General features: G+C 40.7%; 1 protein-coding gene across 1 annotated transcript; it reads left to right on the forward strand.

Annotated features, from left to right (window-relative positions):
- The first annotated feature begins 1,082 nt into the window (after positions 1 to 1,082).
- On the forward strand, positions 1,083 to 1,665 carry LOC123440547 (histone H2B.6-like). The gene has a single exon (XM_045117112.1). The coding sequence runs from the start codon at positions 1,159 to 1,161 to the stop codon at positions 1,561 to 1,563; it is 405 nt and encodes a 134-aa protein (XP_044973047.1). The 5' UTR covers positions 1,083 to 1,158; the 3' UTR covers positions 1,564 to 1,665.
- Positions 1,666 to 19,276: the final 17,611 nt, after the last annotated feature.

Raw genomic sequence — 19,276 nt, forward strand, 5'->3', positions numbered from 1 at the left:
CTTTAACACTACGGTGTTCCTATGACTCAAAGAAAGGAAATGAAACAAAAGAAACAAAAGTCTTCATGCTCCAAAGTCCTCGCATCAATATCTTCAAGGTCACACCCATTTCCTCACTTTCAAAGTCTTTGAGGAATTATCAAAGTATTCAGTTGAAGACATTCATTTTTAGGGATTGATATTCTTCGAATAACTCAAACTCCTCAACGACTTATAGAGCTTGTGTACACTCAAACACATTAGTCTCTTAACCTATAAGTCTTTAGTACACCAAAATCACTAAGAGGCACTAAATGCACTTACAACCTGCCTTGAACGCCCAAATCAAGCCGTACCATGAATTCAATATCCTCGCACTAAACCACCTCACTGATCGGACCCCAACACCCATTACCAATCACGCGCATCCCGACACCCTTATATATTCCAACCGATTTGTGTCCTGAAACCCACGCCTGAAAACCCAAAAATAGTATCCAGCACCCCCCTCTCGCACAATTCTCACAAGAAAAATCTAACCTAGATACACGGACCAAATCATGTGACCAAAAAATATTGTTGTTCAAAAGTTCACGTCAAATTTGGTTATTTTGGTTATTACCAAAACCAGGGGAAATTAGATGGTCATTACTGAACCGAACCTATAAAACCATATAAACCAAATTATAAAAATCATACAAACTAAAATTTGGACAAATTGAACCGAATAAAACATAAAAAATAAATGCACACCCTTTACGTGATTCAAATACCACTAAAAATCTCCAACATATCCAACTCACTACAGAGTCCCCGTGCCCCCCTCGCATTCCAACATGTCAAGAAGCGCCCAAAATAGACTTTCCCGCTCGAATTACGTGAGCCAAATTTCCGCTTGCCGCCTAAACCCACCACAAAACCACGAGATAACGCCTCCCCCAGATGGATCCACCCCCGCCGCACACTGAAATCCGGCGGTCCATCAAATCCAATGCCCCACACCCCGCCACCTCACCGATCCGGACCCCAACCCTCTCCGCCAATCATGCCATTCGTGCACGCCTATATATTTCGAGCACATCATCCCCTGAAACGCACACCTCAAATCCCAACGCAAATCTCCAACCTTCCACCTTTGCGCCCCCATTCGATATCTCTCCTCTCCTCCTAGAAGCTTCCATGGCGCCCAAGGCTGAGAAGAAGCAAACAACAAAGAAGAAGCTGATGGAGTTGGAGAAGAAGGCCAAGGTGGAGAAGCGCATGCCTGGGAAGGAGGGCGACACTGACAAGAAGAAGCCTAAGAAGAGCAATGATACATACAAGATCTACATCTTCAAGGTGCTCAAGCAGGTTCACCCAAACATGGGAATCTCCTCCAAGTCAATGTCCATCATTAACTCAATCATCACTGACATCTTCGAGAAGCTCGCGAGTGAGTCGGCAAATCTCGCTCGCTACAACAAGAAGCCCACCATCACCTCCCGGGAGATCCAGACCGCTGTGCGCCTTGTCCTTCCAGGCGAGCTTGCCAAGCACGCTGTCTCTGAGGGAACCAAGGCCGTCACCAAATTCACCATGTATTAGGTCACCACCATCGACAATAATAAGGTGTTATGCTTCCGTATGAAAAGAATGTAAAATGAGTTGGATTTGTTAATAAATGAATCATCTCATGTTTGTTTGAAATGTGCTTTCTTCAGTTTGATCTCATCAACCCTTTAGTTTTTACCTCTTTTATATTCTTCAGCAATATAACCTTGTGATTTTGCCTTGGGCGATTTTCTTGAAACAAACCTCCATGATTGAGTAACGTGTCAATTTAGGGTTTCCCCTTTTAGATGTCAAGAGATGTACCGGCTACAGTTTGTTGTACATGTGAAATGTTGTTGTTTGACATGATTTTATAGAATATTACTATTAATTTTCACGGGAAAGATTTCGGTGCGAGATTTTAAAACCATTAACTCATTCTAATAATTTTAAACATCCAACAATATTGTAGTAAGTTTAAAATGTGCATTGATTTAGTTCTGAATATGTTTGTTTTTAATGTGAGATCTGCTCAAGGATTTTTTTTTATTTTGGACCTGACTTTACCTTTAAAATATTATTTTTATTGTATTATTCTTTGATTTTTGTAGAATTAGTTTGATGAGATAAGTGGCTACCAACAAAGGTCACGAGGTGTACTCACTACAAATGGTGTTCTATAGATGGAAAGTTTGTATTGGCGAGATTTCTTTGCTTCATACTAAAATTTATTTTGAGGTGTAAGATATTATTGTGGAATTTAATAATATTAACTCATTCTAATGGCTATGATGTGCATTAAATCCATGTTCATATCCAAATGCACATATTTAAGAGTTTACCCTAGGTATAGTAGCTGCACTAACCACTCTGGACCCAATGTGTTTGGGGACCAAGTTGTACTTAAATCTGTTTTAGGAGCATTGGAGAAGCATTGTGTGCTTAGATTATTCATGTACAAGGTGGTGACACCCTCAAAAAATTGTAACCAAGTTTGGATGACTCATAGATATAATACTTCATACCGGTGTTATCTCGGTAACAACTATTTACTTAATGCATATATAGAAATGGGGTCAACCTTATAAAGGTTGCGTCAGGACATGTATTTTTATTTATAGAAGCTATGTTTCTTGAAAGAGCATAAACCTCCATGTTGGACATTTTTGACATATGTGAAGAAGACTATCTTGGGGATATATAAAATCATGTTCATGATTCATTTATCCGAAATATGCCAATCAAGCAATCCATCACATATCCACTCCTCAAAGTTGTTTCATGTGCAAATGAAGTTGACCAAGCACTTTATTTACTTGTTGTTAGTGCTCTCTTATCACTTGTGCACAATATGTTGTTTGTATATTTTGAATGCATGCTTCTCATGTTTGATGCTTATTATCATACCATATGAGCTTGGTGCATGATATCGATCATTAATATAGGTTGTTCTCGTTTGATTGTTCATAAATGGATATGTGCATTTGATTTCACTGCAATTGTGATAAATGAACAAATTTCTTATGACCTCACACTATATTTGGTTTTCTAGATTTTCTTCCATTTTGGTAATTCTTGCCAATTTGGGGGGGGGGGGGGAGAAGGAATTGATAGGGTTTTGGAGAAATGGTTCTTACCATTCATGTATATCAACCTTTGTGTGCTTGCTACATGGCTGAATATATAGATAAAAATCCACCGAGTTTATGGAAACCAATTTATGGAATTACATTCAAGTCTATTCACACAACACACATTGTGGGGGAGTTTACTATATGTATTGCACTTCTACTAACTTCGAATACTTGTGTAGTGTCTTGATGCTAGTATAATAGTTTTTGATGGATCGAGCATCTTTGTGAAATCACAGGCTATCAAAACCATCTCAAGTATACCAGTTATTCTCAGACAAATTTCAAATTTGTTTAAAAATCATTATAAGGACCCTATTGTTGAGATTGTCGTCAATTACCAAGATTATGAAGGTTGAAAGTGCATGTCGATCCTAAGTGTGGTTTTGGTAGTTAATGACAATCCCTACAACCTAATGTTTTCATTGAGATATATATGACGGAAAGTTACATATATAATGCGTGAAGATTATTGAACGGATTCAAGGATAGAACCATCAATATAAGGATATGCATTAATTGTTGGTAATGAATAGCTATTCTTATGGAGGAATGATACGTCTCCAACGTATCTATGATTTTTTATTGTTTCATGCTATTATATTATCAATTTTGTATGCTTTATACGAATTTATATGATATCTTATATCATTTTTTGGGACTAATCCATTAAGCCAGTGGTAGTTCCTTCTTTTTTGCGTGTTTTTGACTTTTCAGGAAATCAATATGAGACGAAGTCCAAACACGATGAAACTTTACGATGATCTTATGTGGATCAAAGGGATCCTAGAAGCTTTAGGAGGAGACGAGATGAACCACAAGAGAGTCACGAGCTCTCGTGGCGCACCCTGGGGGTAGGACGCGCCCCCTGAGCTCGTGACTCCCATGCAACATGTTTTAGCCTAATTTCACTTCTATAAATTCCCATATATTCCCAAACCAACATAGAGGCACATGAAACACTTTTTTCGTCACTGCAAGCCTCTGTTCTTCTGTGATCCCATCTAGAGGCCTTTTTGGGTACTCACTCGGAGGGGGGAATCAATCATGGAGGCCATCTACATCAACCTTGTCGCCTCCATGATGAAGCATGAGTAGTTCACCACAAACCTATGGGTCCATAGCTAGTAGCTAGATTGCTTCTTCTCTCTCTTTTATCTTCAATACCATGTTATCCTCGATCTTCTTGGAGTTATATCTGATATAATCTTCTTTTGTGGTGTGTTTGTTGTGATCCGATGAGTTATGATTGTTGGGGTAACGTAGCATAAATTCGAAATTTTCCTACGCCATATTTAGATCTTCCTATGGAGAGACCATCAACGAGAGAGGGGAGAGTGCATCTTCATACCTTTGAAGATCGCTAAGAGGAAGCGTTCCTAGAGCGCGGTTGATGGAGTCGTACTCGTGGCGATTTAAATCGCTGTGTGATTCCGATCTAGTGCCGAATCACGCACCTTCGCGTTCAACACACGTGAAGCCCGGTGACGTCTCTCGCACCTTGATTCAGCAAGGAGGATGGAGAGGTTGGGAAAGATCTCCGACAGCACGACGACGTGGTGTCAATGGAGAGACGAGGTCTCCCGGCATGGCTTCGCCAAGCACCGTGGGAGAGGAGGAAGAAGAGAGACAGGGCTGCGCCGAGAGAGATGGAAAACCGTGTCTCCAAAGGCCTAAAACCCCACTATATATAGGAGAAAGGGAGGGGTGGCGCCCCCTTTAGGGTTTCCCCTTTGAGGGGGGCGGCAACCCTAGATGGGAGAGGGGGTGGCGCACCCCTAGGTGGGCCTTAGGCCCACCAGCGCCTAGGGTTTCCCCTCCCCCCCTCTCTGGTGCGCCTGGGCTGAGTGTGTGTGTGTGGGGGGGGGGGGGGCGCACCAACCCACCTAGGGGATGGTTCCCTCCTGCACTTGTCCCATCTAGCCTTCCGGGGCTTGTGGCCCCTCCCGGTGGGCCTCCGGAACCCTTCTGCTGGTCCCAACACTTTGTAGGTGGTGCCCGAAACATTTCCAGCATCCAAACCCATCCATCCTACATATCAATATTTACCTCAGGACCATTCCGGAGCTCCTCGTGACGTCCGGGATCTCATCTAGGACTCCGAACATCCTTCGGTAACCTCGTATAACAATTCCCTATAACCCTAGCGTCATCGAACGTTAAGTGTGTAGACCCTATGGGTTCGGGAATCATGCAGACATGACCGAGACACTCTCCGGCCAATAACCATCAGCGGGATCTGGATACCCATGGTGGCTCCCACATGTTCCGCGATGATCTCATCGGATGAACCACGATGTCAAGGATTCAATCAATCCCGTATACAATTCCCTTTGTCTCACGGTATAGAACTTGCCCGAGATTCGATCGTCGGTATACCTATACCTTGTTCAATCTCGTTACCAGTAAGTCTCTTTACTCGTTCCGTAGCACATCATCCCGTGACTAACTACTTAGTCACACTGAGCTCATTATGATGATGTTCTACCGAGTGGGCCCAGAGATACCTCTCTATCACACAGAGTGACAAATCCCGATCTCGATTCGTGCCAACCCAACAGACACTTTCGGAGATACCCGTAGTGCACCTTTATAGTCATCCAGTTACGTTGTGACGTTTGATACACCCAAAGTACTCCTACGGTATCCGAGAGTTGCACAGTCTCATGGTCGAAGGAAAAGACACTTGACATTAGAAAAGCTTTAGCATACGAACAATACGATCTAGTGCTATGCTTAGGATTGGGTCTTGTTCACCACATCATTCTCCCAATGATGTGATCCCATTATCAATGACATCTAATGTCCATGATCAGGAAACTGTGATCATCTATTGATTAATGAGATAGCCAACTAGAGGCTTGCTAGGAACACATTGTGATCTATTTATTCACACATGTATTACTATTTCCTGTTAATACAATTATAGCATGAACAATAGACGATTATCATGAATAAGGAAATATGATAATAACCATTTTATTATTGCTTCTAGGGCATATTTCCAACAATGATCAGACTATTCATTAAAAGTAATGGAGTCTTTTTTTGAAATTTATTATGCATGATTTTTATAACCTTGTATTTCTCTTCGGTCTATGTGTTTGGTTTGGCCAAGTAGATTGATTTATCTTCAGTTGGGGATGTGCTTTGTAGTGGGTTCAATCATGTGATGCTCTATATCCGAGTGAAAGAAGGGGACATGACACATATTTTTATTGTTGCTATTAAGGATGGAATAACATGGTTTATTCATATTGGCTGGGTTTACTTTGTCTACATCATGTCATCTTGCTTAAAGCATTACTCTCTTTGTCATGAACTTAATACCGAGAGAAGCAAGCATATAAGTGCTCTCGAAGTGGAGTAATAGTAGTAGATGTAGGCATGAGTCGTCTACTTGTTTTGGACGTGATGCCTATATACATGATCATTGTCATGAACCCATTAATAATAACATAACTATGCACACTTCTATCAATTACCCAGTACTAATTTGTCTACCCACCATATGCTATGTGTTCGAGAGAGAAGCCTCTAGTGAAAACCATGGCCCGTGGGTCTACTTAATCATATTTCTAAAAGACAAAAATACCTTGCTGCAATTTAGTTACTTTATTTTTACTTTTATTTTTATCCATCTATCACTATCATAATTAATCCTTGCAAATAACGAGTTCAAGGGGATTGACAACCCTCTTGCCAGCGTTGTGTGCAAGTGTTTGCTTTTGTGTGTGTACTTGCTGAAGCCGAGAATTTGTGTGGTTCTCCTATTAGTTCGATAACCTTGGTTCTCACTAAGGGAAATACTTACCTACTACTATATTGCATAACCCTTCCTCTTTGGGGAAAATACCAACGCAGCTCACAAGTAGTAGAAATAATTTCTGGTGCCGTTGTCGGGGAGACATAATCAAATTCTCATCAGGTTCCTACATACAAACTATCATACAATTGTTATATTTTTTATTTGCCTTTCCTATCCTTTTCATCTCCCTCCACTTCTCTAAAAAAATCAAAAACAGAAAAATATTTTTGTTTGCTTGTTTCCTTGCTTTTTGATACATCTCCAATGTATCGATAATTTATGAAGTATTCACGCCATGTTTGCCTATGTTTACAATACTTTACATGGTTTTGATGCACTTTATATGATTTATTTAGAACTAACCCGGACTGACGCTCTTTTGAGTAGAATTATTGTGGTGTTGTTTTTGTGCAGAAAATGAAAGTTCTCGGAATAGCCCAAAACTTTTTGATATTTTTTTCTAGAGGAAATAAGCAATATTGGAGCGAAGAACCACTGGAGGGGAGCCACCCGTGGGTCATAAGCCAACAGGGGTCGCGTTGTGATGGCTTGTGGGGTCCACGTGGCTCCGTTTGGCATGATTCTAACACTCAAAAATCCTATATATACGAGAAACCCAAAAATAAAGTGAGAACTTCCGCTCCGCCACTGCAACTGTCTCTATCGACGAAAAAACCCATCTGGAGCCTTTCGAGTACCATGTTGGAGAGGGGAAATCATCTCCGGTGGCCATCTTCGTCTTCCTGGTGGAGGCCATGATAAGGAGGAAGTAGTTCACCCTCGGGGCTGAGGGTATGTACCAGTAGCTATGTGTTTAATCTCTCTCTCATGTTCTTGGGATGGCATGGTATTGATGTATCACGAGCCTTATTAATCTAGTTGGATCATATGATGTTATTCCCTTGCTACCTTGTTGTGATGAATTGAATCTTTGCCTTTGAGATCTCGTTATGTTGAATTCAATATTTTGGTTTGAGGACACTTGACGTATGTCTTGCATGTGGAGACCCGTAGTGACATTGGGGTATTCAAGTGGTTCACTTGATATATGTTATGGCATCAACTTGCGATTCCGATGACCTTGGGGATCTATGCATAGGGGTTGATTGCACGTTTTCATACTATGTTCTCCGATAGAAATCTTGGGGTGCTCCTTGAAGTTCTTTGTGTTGGATTGAATATGAAGAATATGAAATTGTTTGATGCATGTCTTATAATCAGCCCACGGATACTTGAGGTGACATTGGAGTATCTAGGTGACATTAGGGTTGATTGATATGTACCATGGGTGTTATCTAGTACGAATTTTAGGTCTGTTTGTGAAACTTATAGGAATAGCTAAAAAGATTGATCAGAAATAATAACTCAAGGTGGTTCTACTACCTACACCAATTTCATCTTATTGTTCTCCGCTAGACAGGAACTTTGCAGTGATTCTTTGTTGCATGTTGAGGGTTGATCATATGATTCTACTATGTTAGCATTGTTGAGAGATTGCACTAGTGAAAGTATGAACCCTAGGCCTTATTACCAAGCATTTATACAATGTTTTGCTCGCATTTTTAGACTTGCTACCTTGCTGTTTTTATATTTACAGATTGCAAAAACCTATATCTACTGTCCATACTACACTTGTATCACCATCTCTTTGTCGAACTAGTGCACCTATACAGTTTTCCATTGTATTGGTTGTGTTGGGGACTCAAAAGATTTCTTGTATTTGATTGCAGGGTTGTTTGAGACATACCATATTCATCCCATGCCTCCCACAGATTGATAAACCTTAGGTCACCCACTCGAGGGAAATTTGTTGCCGTCCTACAAAACTTTGCACTTACATGCCCAACAACGTCTACAAGATTTAAGTTTCTTAGTAGACATCAAGCTCTTTTCTCGCACCGTTCCCGAGGAGGTGAGTGCTTAAAGGTATATCTTCTGATCTTGAAATTAAATCTTTTAGTTTCTTGTTTTTCATTAGTTTTGTTTTATAAAAGAAAACTACAAAAATGGAATTTAGGTTGCCTCATTTGCTTCATCTCTATAACGTCTTTCATGAAAATGGTGGTTCAAAAAATTGTGCTCAATTGCGAGGAAGAATTTATGAAAATGCTTAATGTGAAATCCTTGAATGATGAGCATGATAGCTATATTGTTGGTATGAATTCTCTGAATATCCATGATGCTAACGATATGCAAAGTCACAAGCTTGGGGATGCTATGTTTGATGAAGATGCTATTTTTGGCCCCAAGTTTTGATGAGCAAATTTAGTATCATGAAATCATGCCTAGCACTCTTTTGAATTCAAATAGGTTCAACCAAAAAAAATTCAATGAAACCAAAGTGGCCTTCTAAAATGTTCATCATCTGAGGAAAAATATGAAAACATCAACGAGAGGTGGTGCACATTTTTCCATGTCATTTTTGTTTGTTGAATTAAACCAATAAGTATTTGAATTGGAGTGATAAAATACTATAAATAAATTATAGCTCTAATAAATTTGAAACCTGGCCAGGGCCTTTGGTACAAGTTATTTAGTGCCCACAAAAAGTTTTAGATTTTTACAAAATGATGAAGTGCCTAAACTAAATCAAAACAAACTATAGAAAATAGAAAACACAAAGATTTAAAAACGGAAAAGGCAGAAATCTACCCGGGCTAACTTACCTGGCCGGCCCACCTCGCTCGTGCAAGTCATATCCTACCTTTACGAGAAGGAACACGCGAAGGAGGACACGGTGCACGGTGCGGCAGCGCCACATCAGCAACCTGCTTGGCCTCCCATGTCTAGCATGACGACACGTATTAGCTCGAGGGAACCGTGCACATCGAGCCGACATCCCATTCTCCCCCTTGCTCTCTCCCTTGCCTACCCTCACCATGGATGAGCGGACAGGAGTTCATCGTTGCCGCATGTATTAGAGGCAAAGTTGTCCCTGTCTTTCGATTAGATCATGGGTATCATTTTGGTGGACTAGACTTTGACGATCCAACTACGAACGTGTGAGGACGTCGCGCCTTAGCAATCGCTAAACCAACTCCGAGAGGTTATTGACCATGCTGAAGCACGATCAACCTGACCACGAAGGTCTGTTTCCTGCACGCAAACGAAGAACAAGCAAGAAACTAAGATGCAAGCAAGATATTGCGAATATAAGTGGAAAGCTTTATTGATGAAGGTGGGGTTCTGTGACGCCTTTGTGTGGTCGTGGAAAACAAACGAAGAACACAAGGTTGCAGCTATGGTGAACTTGTAATATAAACAAAACCCAAGTCTAAACAGTGCCCTAAGGGCTGTATATATGAGGGAACAGAGAGGCAATTTCGTGACCCTTGGAGGACGGGTCCGAAAACAGCCCTAAACTCGGTTTCCATACACATACGGACTCTAAAAATAACCTATATTATGGTATTTCGAAATTACATGAGCCTGGCCCAAAAATAAGGTGGTGCAATACCTATAATAGCCTATGGACGAAATTTATAAAATGGCGTCTTCAATATTTCGTCCAAAGCCTTCATACTCTCCTTATGGTGGGTTTAGAGTGCGAAAATCACGAGTGGAAGCTCCATTGTTCTCTCCCGCGCGTGCACCTTCTTCTCATGCTTGATTCCGCTCCAACGGATATCCTTCTTGTCCATTCTAGGTCCTTCATTCATGAGCACAACAAAAGTATCTAACTTAGGCAGCATCATATGTTCATGAACAATAGAAGTATTTCCAAGAAACGAAAGTACCTGGTAAATCAATTGGCATGCACGAGCTCTAGTAACTGGTCTAGTATGTATAGCTGCTGGGGTTGTGGGTGTAACAATGGTGTTGATGTCCTCATCATCCTCCCCTTCTTGAAATGAAGTCGTCCTCGACGGAAGCTCATCTTCCTCACCCAAATATGGCTTCAAATCTGCAACGTTAAATCTGCAGGCAGCTCAAGTTTATATTCATTATAATTTATTTTCTCTAACACTTTGAAAGGACCATCAGCACGTGGCATTAGCTTTGACTTGCGCAAATCAGGAAACCTATCCTTACGCAAATGCAACCAAACAAGATCTCCAGGTGCAAAGACAACATGTTTTCTACCCTTATATCCAACAAGTTTATATTTAGCATTTATGCGCTCAATGTTTTTCTTAGTTAACTCATGCATCTTTAATATCAAATCAGGACATTCTTTAGCATCAAAATTAACCTTCTCCGAAGATGGAAGAGGTAACAAATCAATAGGTGCACGAGGTAGGAAACCATACACAACTTCAAAAGGACACATCTTTGTAGTAGAATCAGCGAACGATTATAAGCAAATTCAATATGAGGCAAGCATTCTTCCCACACTTTTAGATTGTTCTTCAAAACAACCCTAAGCATAGTAAACAAAGATCTATTGACTACTTCAGTTTGTCCATCAGTTTGGGGTGACATGTAGTACTAAAAAGCAATTTTGTCCCCAACTTAGCCCATAAAGATCGCCAAAAGTGGCTAAGAAATTTAGCACCACGATATGAAACAATCGTATTTGGCACACCATGCAAGCGAATAATTTCATGAAAGAACAAATCCGCCACATTAGCGGCATCATCACTTTTATGACATGGTATAAAGTGTGCCATTTTTGAAAATTTGTCCACGACAACAAATATGCTATACCTTCCCTTTTATGTTCGAGGTAAACCTAAAACAAGGTCCATAGATATATCCTCACAAGGAACACCAGATACGGGCAAAGGCATATATAAACCATGAGGATTGAGTAGTGACTTAGCTTTTTGACATGTCGTGCAGCGAGCAACAAAACGCCCAACTTCCCGTCGCATCTTTGGCCAAAAGAAATGTGTAGCAAGTACGTCCTCCGTCTTTTTTACGCCAAAGTGTCCCATCAATCCTCCTCCATGCGCCTCCTATAACAACAAAAGACAAACAGAGCTAGCTGGAATGCATAGCTTGTTAGCACGAAACACAAATCCATTATTAATGATGAACTTGTTCCATGTTCTCCCTTCTTTACAATTCCCCAACACATCTTTGAAATCAACATCATACACATGTTGATCTTTGATGGTCTCCAAACCAAATATTTTAAAGTCAATTTGTGAAAGCATAGTATAACGACGAGACAAAGCATCAACAATAACATTTTCTTTACCCTTCTTGTGTTTAATGACGTACGGGAAAGTCTCAATGAATTCAACCCATTTAGCATGTCTACGGTTCAGTTTTGCTTGACTTCTAATATATTTCAAAGATTCATGATTAGAATGTATGACAAATTGTTTGGTCCATAAATAATGTTGCCATGTTTCCAAAGTCCGAACAAGAGCATATAATTCCTTATCATAAGTAGAATAATTCAGACTAGGCCCACTTAATTTTTCAGAAAAGTATGCAACAGATTTACCATCTTGTAATAACACACCTCCTAATCTAATTCCACTAGCATCACATTCAAGCTCGAAAGTCTTATTAAAAGCAGGAAGTTGGAGTAAAGGAGCATGTGTTAACTTATCTTTCAAAACCGTGAAGGCTTCTTCCTGTGCGGTACCCCAAGAATAAGGCACATCCTTCTTTGTAAGCTCATTGAGAGGTGCAGCAATGGTGCTGAAATCTCTCACAAAATTCCTATAAAACCCGGCGAGTCGAAGGAAACTCCTCACTTGTGTGACCGTTTTGGGTTGCGGCCAACTCTCAATAGCTTCAATCTTGGCTTTATCAACTTCAATTCCGTGTGAAGTAACAACATAGCCAAGAAAAGATACTCGGTATGTGCAAAAGGTGCACTTCCCAAGGTTACCAAACAAACGTGCATCACGTAGAGCAATAAAAACAACACGCAAATGATCCAAATGTTCCTCCAAAGATCTACTATAAATAAGTATATCATCAAAGTAGACTACCACAAATCGTCCAATGAAAGCACATAAAACCTCATTCATTAATCTCATGAAAGTGCGAGGTGCATTTCCAAAAGGCATAACTAACCACTCATATAAACCAAACTTAGTTTTAAATGTCGTTTTCCATTCATCTCCCAATTTCATGCGAATTTGATGGTATACACTACGCAAATCAAATTTGGAGAAAAATGTAGAGCCACTTAATTCATCAAGCATATCATCTAGCCTAGGAATAGGATGTCGATAATGAATAGTAATATTATTAATGCCTCTACAATCAACACACATACGCGATGTACCATCCTTTTTTGGCACTAGAATAATAGGAACATCACAAGGACTAAGAGATTCACATATATAACCTTTATCGAGCAGCTCCTGTACTTGACGCATAATCTCCTTCGTCTCCTTTGGATTGGTACGGTATGGTGCACGGTTGGGTAGCGATGCACCGGGAATTAAGTCAATCTGATGCTCAACCCCTCTAATAGGTGGTAATCCCGGTGGCACGTCTTGTGGATAGACGTCAGCGAACTCCTGCAAAATGTTAATGAAAGCAAGAGGCAAAGAGGGTGGCATGTCCTCAAATGAAAATAATACCTCTTTGCATACGAAAGCATAGCAAAAAGATGTAGTAATATCCAAATTAGTAATATCAGATTTAGTGGCAAGTAAACAACCACTCCTCAGTTTGATTTCAGATGCAACACTAGATGATGATTTAGTAGGCTTATTGTGTTGCTCAAATTCCTTCGCCGCAATCTGATTTTGACTCTTATGTAGGTCCTGTTTTTCTTTACTAGCTCTAGCAATGTCATCTTTCGTAATATGTTCAGGAGACATATGAAGCAAAGTTATACTGATTTGTTCTACCATGGTGTACGGAATTTTTATCAAATTGCCATGGTCTACCAAGTAAAACGGAGCATGCTTGCATGGGTACCACATCACAATCAACAAAATCAGAATATATAGCAATGCTAAAATGCACACGAACAATACGTATTACCTTAAACTTGCCACTATTGTTGAACCACTGGTTATGATAAGGATGAGGATGTGGTCTCGTGGTGAGAGACAACTTCAACACCATCTCCATGCTAGCTAAGTTGTTGCAACTCCCTCCATCGATGATGACGCGAACATAACGTTCCTTTACAACTCCCTTTGTATGGAACAAGTTGTGCCTCTGATTTTGCTCAACCTGTGTTACCTGCACACTTAAAACACGTTGAGCAACTAAGCTTTCATACCTGTCAGCGTAGTCAACAGCCATGTAGTGTGTCTCTTGTTCAGTATCGTCGACACCCCGTTATTCACTTGCAATAAGAGCCAGAGTCTCCTCATCATAATCACTAGCGGAGTCGTATCCACCATCCTCATTAATAATCATCACGCGCTTGGATGGGCACTCTCTCGCATAATGACCTCCACCCTTGCAACGACGACAAATAATCTCATGTGTTTGCCCTGTGGATGTCATGGATGAAGAAGAGCTCTGTGCGGGCCCGGAAGGTGTGCTATTGGCGAAGGGTGGGGCAGGGGCCTGTTTCCTAGCATCTCTGGTGGAATTGGCGGCTGAAGTAGGCGATGTTGATGTAGAAGGGCGTGTGAAAGTAGATGTGGTTTGTGGCGTCCATGAGGAAGTGCGACATGCAGATAAATTAGTTCTCACCAATGCCTGTCGATCCTGCACTTCACGTTCAGCTTTGCAAGCAAGATGGAATAAACGAGTGATAGTGTTATAATCCTTATATTCTAGAATAGTTTGAATATCTCTTTTTAATCCACCCATAAAACGTGCAAGCATAGCTTCACTGTCCTCAACAATACCACATCCAATCATTCTAGTTTGTAATTACTGATAATATTCTTCTACAGACTTTTTTCCTTGTCTTAAACGTTGTAAGTATTGAAGTAATTCACGTTGATAATATGGTGGAACCCAACGAGTACGCATAGCAGTTTTCAAAGCAGCCCAAGTAGTTGGAATATTAGCATGATGTATTCGACAATATTCAAACCACCAAACACAAGCAAAACTAGTGAAAGAACAAACAACAATAGCAACACGTCTATCTTCAGGAAATTGCAAGCATGTAAAACGTTGCTCTGTTTCTAAATCCCAAGTAAGATATATATCACGAACATATCGACCATCAAAAGTAGGAATATTCAATTTAAGTTTAGGGAGATGTTCATGATCCCGTACCTAAGGGTGTGGTGGATTGATGACCCACAAGTGTAGGGATCTATGGTAGTCCTTTCGATAAGTAAGAATGTCGAACCCAACGAGGAGCAGAAAAATCTGACAAGTGGTTTTCAGCTAGGTATTCTCTGCAAGCACTGAAATTATCGGTAACAGATAGTTGTGGGATAAGATGATTCGTAGCAAGTAGCAAGTAACAATAGTAACAAAGGTGCAGCAAGATGGCCCAATCCCTTTTGTAGCAAGGTACAATCCTGGATGAACTCTTATAGGAGGTGAAGCGCTCCCGAGGACACATGGGAATTTCTGTCAAGCTAGTTTTCATCATGTTCATATGATTCGCGTTCGCTACTTTGATAGTTTGATATGTGGGTGGACCGGTGCTTGGGTGCTGCCCTTACTTGGACACACATCCCACTTATGATTAACCCCTCTCGCAAGGATCCGCAACTACGAAAGAAGAATTAAGACAAAGTCTAACCATAGCATTAAACTAGTGGATCCAAATCAGCCCCTTACGAAGCAACGCATTAACTAGGGTTTAAGCTTCTGCCACTCTAGCAACCCATCATCTACTTATTACTTCCCAATGCCTTCCTCTAGGCCCAAATAATGGTGAAGTGTTATGTAGTCGACGTTCACATAACACCACTAGAGGAGAGACAACATACAACACATCAAAATATCGAACGAATACCAAATTCACATGACTACTTATAGCAAGACTTATCCCATGTCCTCGGGAAAAAAGTGACTACTCACAAAGCATAATTATGTTCATGACCATAGAGGTATTGAATAGCATCAAGGATCTGAACATATAATCTTCCACCGAGTAATCCAACTAGCATCAACTACAAAGAGTAATTAACACTACTAGCAACCTTACAAGTACCAATCGGAGTCGCGAGACGGAGATTGGTCACAAGAGATGAACTAGGGTTTGGAGATGAGATGGTGCTGATGAAGATGTTGATGGTGATGAGTCCCCTCCGACGAGAGGAGTGTTGGTGATGGCGATGGCGACGATTTCCCCCTCCGGGAGGGAAGTTTCCCCAGCAGGACGGCCCTGCCAGAGCTCTAGATTGGTTCTACTCAAGTTATGCCTCGTGGCGGCTACGATTCCTCCCGAAAATCTCCTCCCGATTTTTTCTGGAACGAAACCCTCCTTATAGCAAAAGATGGGAGCCAGAGGGGCAACAGGGGGCCCACAAGCCCCCTAGGCGCGGCGAGGGGGTAGGCCGCGCCTAGGAGGCTTGTGGCCTCCTGGTGGCTCCCCTCTGGTATTCTTCCACCCAATATTTTTTATAAAATCCAAAATAATTCCTCTCTGATTTTCACGGCTTTTGGAGTTGTGCAGAATAGGAATCTCAAACTTGCTCCCTTTTCAGACCAGAATTCCAGCTGCCGGCATTCTCCCTCTTCATGTAAACCTTGTAAAATAAGAGAAAAAAGGCATAAGTATTGTACCGTGAAGTGTAATAACAGCCCATAAAGCGATAAATATCAACATAAAAGCATGTTGCAAAATGGACGTATCAACTCCCCCAAGCTTAGACTTCGCTTGTCCTCAAACGGAAACCGAGATCAATAAAAATGCCCACATGTTTAGAGATAGAGGTGTCGACAAAACAAAATACGGACATGCAAGCATCACGATCATAATTAGAAAAACAATAATGTCATATAATATCTTATGCTAAAGTGACAATTCCTTCACAAAGTAAAGTATGGATCAAGAACCTTATTGAGAATTAACAACCAATAGCCTTTAGTCATTGAAGCAATTGCAATTTATCATATCATCGGAAAGAGTCAAGTAAGAGCTTGTAAAGCAAATCCACATACTCAATCATCCTTTCGTCTTCTACAATTGCTACAAATCACGTGGTACTTATGAGATCAAAGTTTCAGTCGGACACAGAGAAAGATATGGGCTTATAGTTTCGCCTCCCAACTATTTACCTCAAGGGTAATGTCAACAATAATAATACATGAATACTTACTTCTAAGTTGACATATAAATATAGATCTTTCCCTAGCACATGACGTTAGCCAAGATAAAGGTGTAATAAGGAATTGGTGTCGATCACCATGACACTTTTAAGGGCAAAAAGTAAAGGTACAAGATAGGCCCTTCGCAGAGGGAAGCAGAGGTTGTCTTGCGCTTTTGAAGTTTGGATGTGTGACCTCTTAGTGAGAAGGAACGTCACTTTATATTGCCTCCTGTGATAAAGAACTTTATTATGCAGTCCGTCGCTTTTATGTCTTCCTCATCATAGGTTCATGCAAAGCTTATTTTCCACACACTAATAGATCGTACATATTTAGGGAGCAATTTTTATTGCTTGCACCGATGAAAACTTACTTGAGGGATCTTCTTCAATCCATAGGTAGGTATGGTGGACTCTCATGGCAAAACTGGGTTGAAGGTTTATGGATGCACAAGTAGTATCTCTACTTAGTGCGGAAGTTTTGGCTGATATGAGGTGGAAGCAAGTGTCACATGCTAAGGGATCTCTAGTCATATAACATTGTTCGGAACCAAGCAAAAATAATTCATTATGTTGTCTTCCTTGTCCAACATCTACTTCTAAGCATGTAATAGTTTAGTGAGTGTACACAATCATAGATTGTGCCCAAGATGATATATTTATATGTGAACCTCTCCTTCTTTATTACTTCCTATTAATTGGAACAATGATCGAGGTCTACGGTTGTCCACCCACAAGAAGTTTCAGTCAACATTCTTTTTATATGTGAAGCCATCACTTCCCATAAGATCATTACATGATCTTTCATGCTTTTGTTCTTTTAATATTCTTTCCTTTTGGATCATGGCATGAGGCAAGGCCCTTAACTAAAACACTCTTTATTATATGACTCACGAGCTCGAATACATTGGGGGTGACACAAAGCAAAACTCAAGCCTAGAACACTAAGAACTTAATTCTACTGGAGAAAGATAAAACCAAAAAGGATCGAACTAAGAAAAAGGTAAAGGCAAAAGATGTGATGGTGATACGATACCGGGGAAACTCCCCCAAGCTTGGCACAAGCCAAGGGGATTGCCCATACCCGTGCTTAGTTGTCTTCCTTCGAAGGTGATGGTGGTGGAGTTGTTGCAGAGTTCTTGAACTTGTTTAATTTCCTCTTGAGCACAGAATTCTGCTCCTTCAGATCGTTAATTTCCTCGTCAAGCCTCAACACCCTTTGGCATAATTCTTGCTTACTCTCCTGCAAAAGACGAGAAGGGGTAAACAAAATCTTAGGCTTCTTCCTTGAGTTAGGGAGGCTCGACTTCTTGAACTCCACATGTGTGTTTCCAGATTGAGGTAGAGGAGCTTCCTCTTCATCGGAAGTTGTTCCTTCCTTCCCCTTGGGATCATAATATTCTTCCTCATCAGTGGTCCGACCATAATGATCCAAGTCCCCATAGATCTTGGGGTTAGCAAGGTAATCGACCACATAGCTCTCCCCGTATGAATCTTGAGAAGACATCCTTGCCCAAAATATGCGGCAGAAACAGGCTCGAAATGAAAACAGAGGATAATTGCGTAATACGAGGGTCAGATCTTTCGGGAGAATATATAATTAATTTTTCCCGATGAGAAGGAGTACTCCGCAAGAAAACAGAGTCCAGGAGGCACACGAGGTGCTCACAAGCCCCCCAGGCACGGCCAGGGGGGTGGCCGCGCTTGGCAGGCTTGTCGCCTCCTCGTGTGCTTTCCGGACTACTTTAAATTTATCTATTTTTCTAAAAATTCCAAAACGGAGAAAAATTGCTACTCAAAATTTTTTGGAGTCGGTTTACTTACCGAATCAGATACCTATTCGTTTTTGGAGTCTGGAATAGGCTGATAAATATCCCTTATGTACTCCTCCGGAGTTATGGTATTAATAATATTGCTTTCAACATTTATGGGAGTACCTAAGATATAATGCTTGATTCTTTGCCCATTTACCACTCTCGGAAAATTACCTTCCATGTTGTTGATCTTGATGGCACCGGAACGATATACTACCTCAACAATGTAAGGACCTTCCCATTTAGAGAGAAGCTTGTGTATAAAAAATCTTAAACAATAATTGTATAGCAAGACATAATCACCTACATTGAACTCACGTTTTTGTATCCTTTTATCATGCCACCTCTTAACCTTTTCTTTAAACAACTTGGATTTTCATATGCCTGAGCTCTCCATTCATCAAGTGAGCTAATATCAAA

This window comes from Hordeum vulgare, chromosome 3H, assembly GCF_904849725.1.
Source record: "Hordeum vulgare subsp. vulgare chromosome 3H, MorexV3_pseudomolecules_assembly, whole genome shotgun sequence".
Taxonomy (NCBI): Eukaryota; Viridiplantae; Streptophyta; class Magnoliopsida; order Poales; family Poaceae; genus Hordeum; species Hordeum vulgare.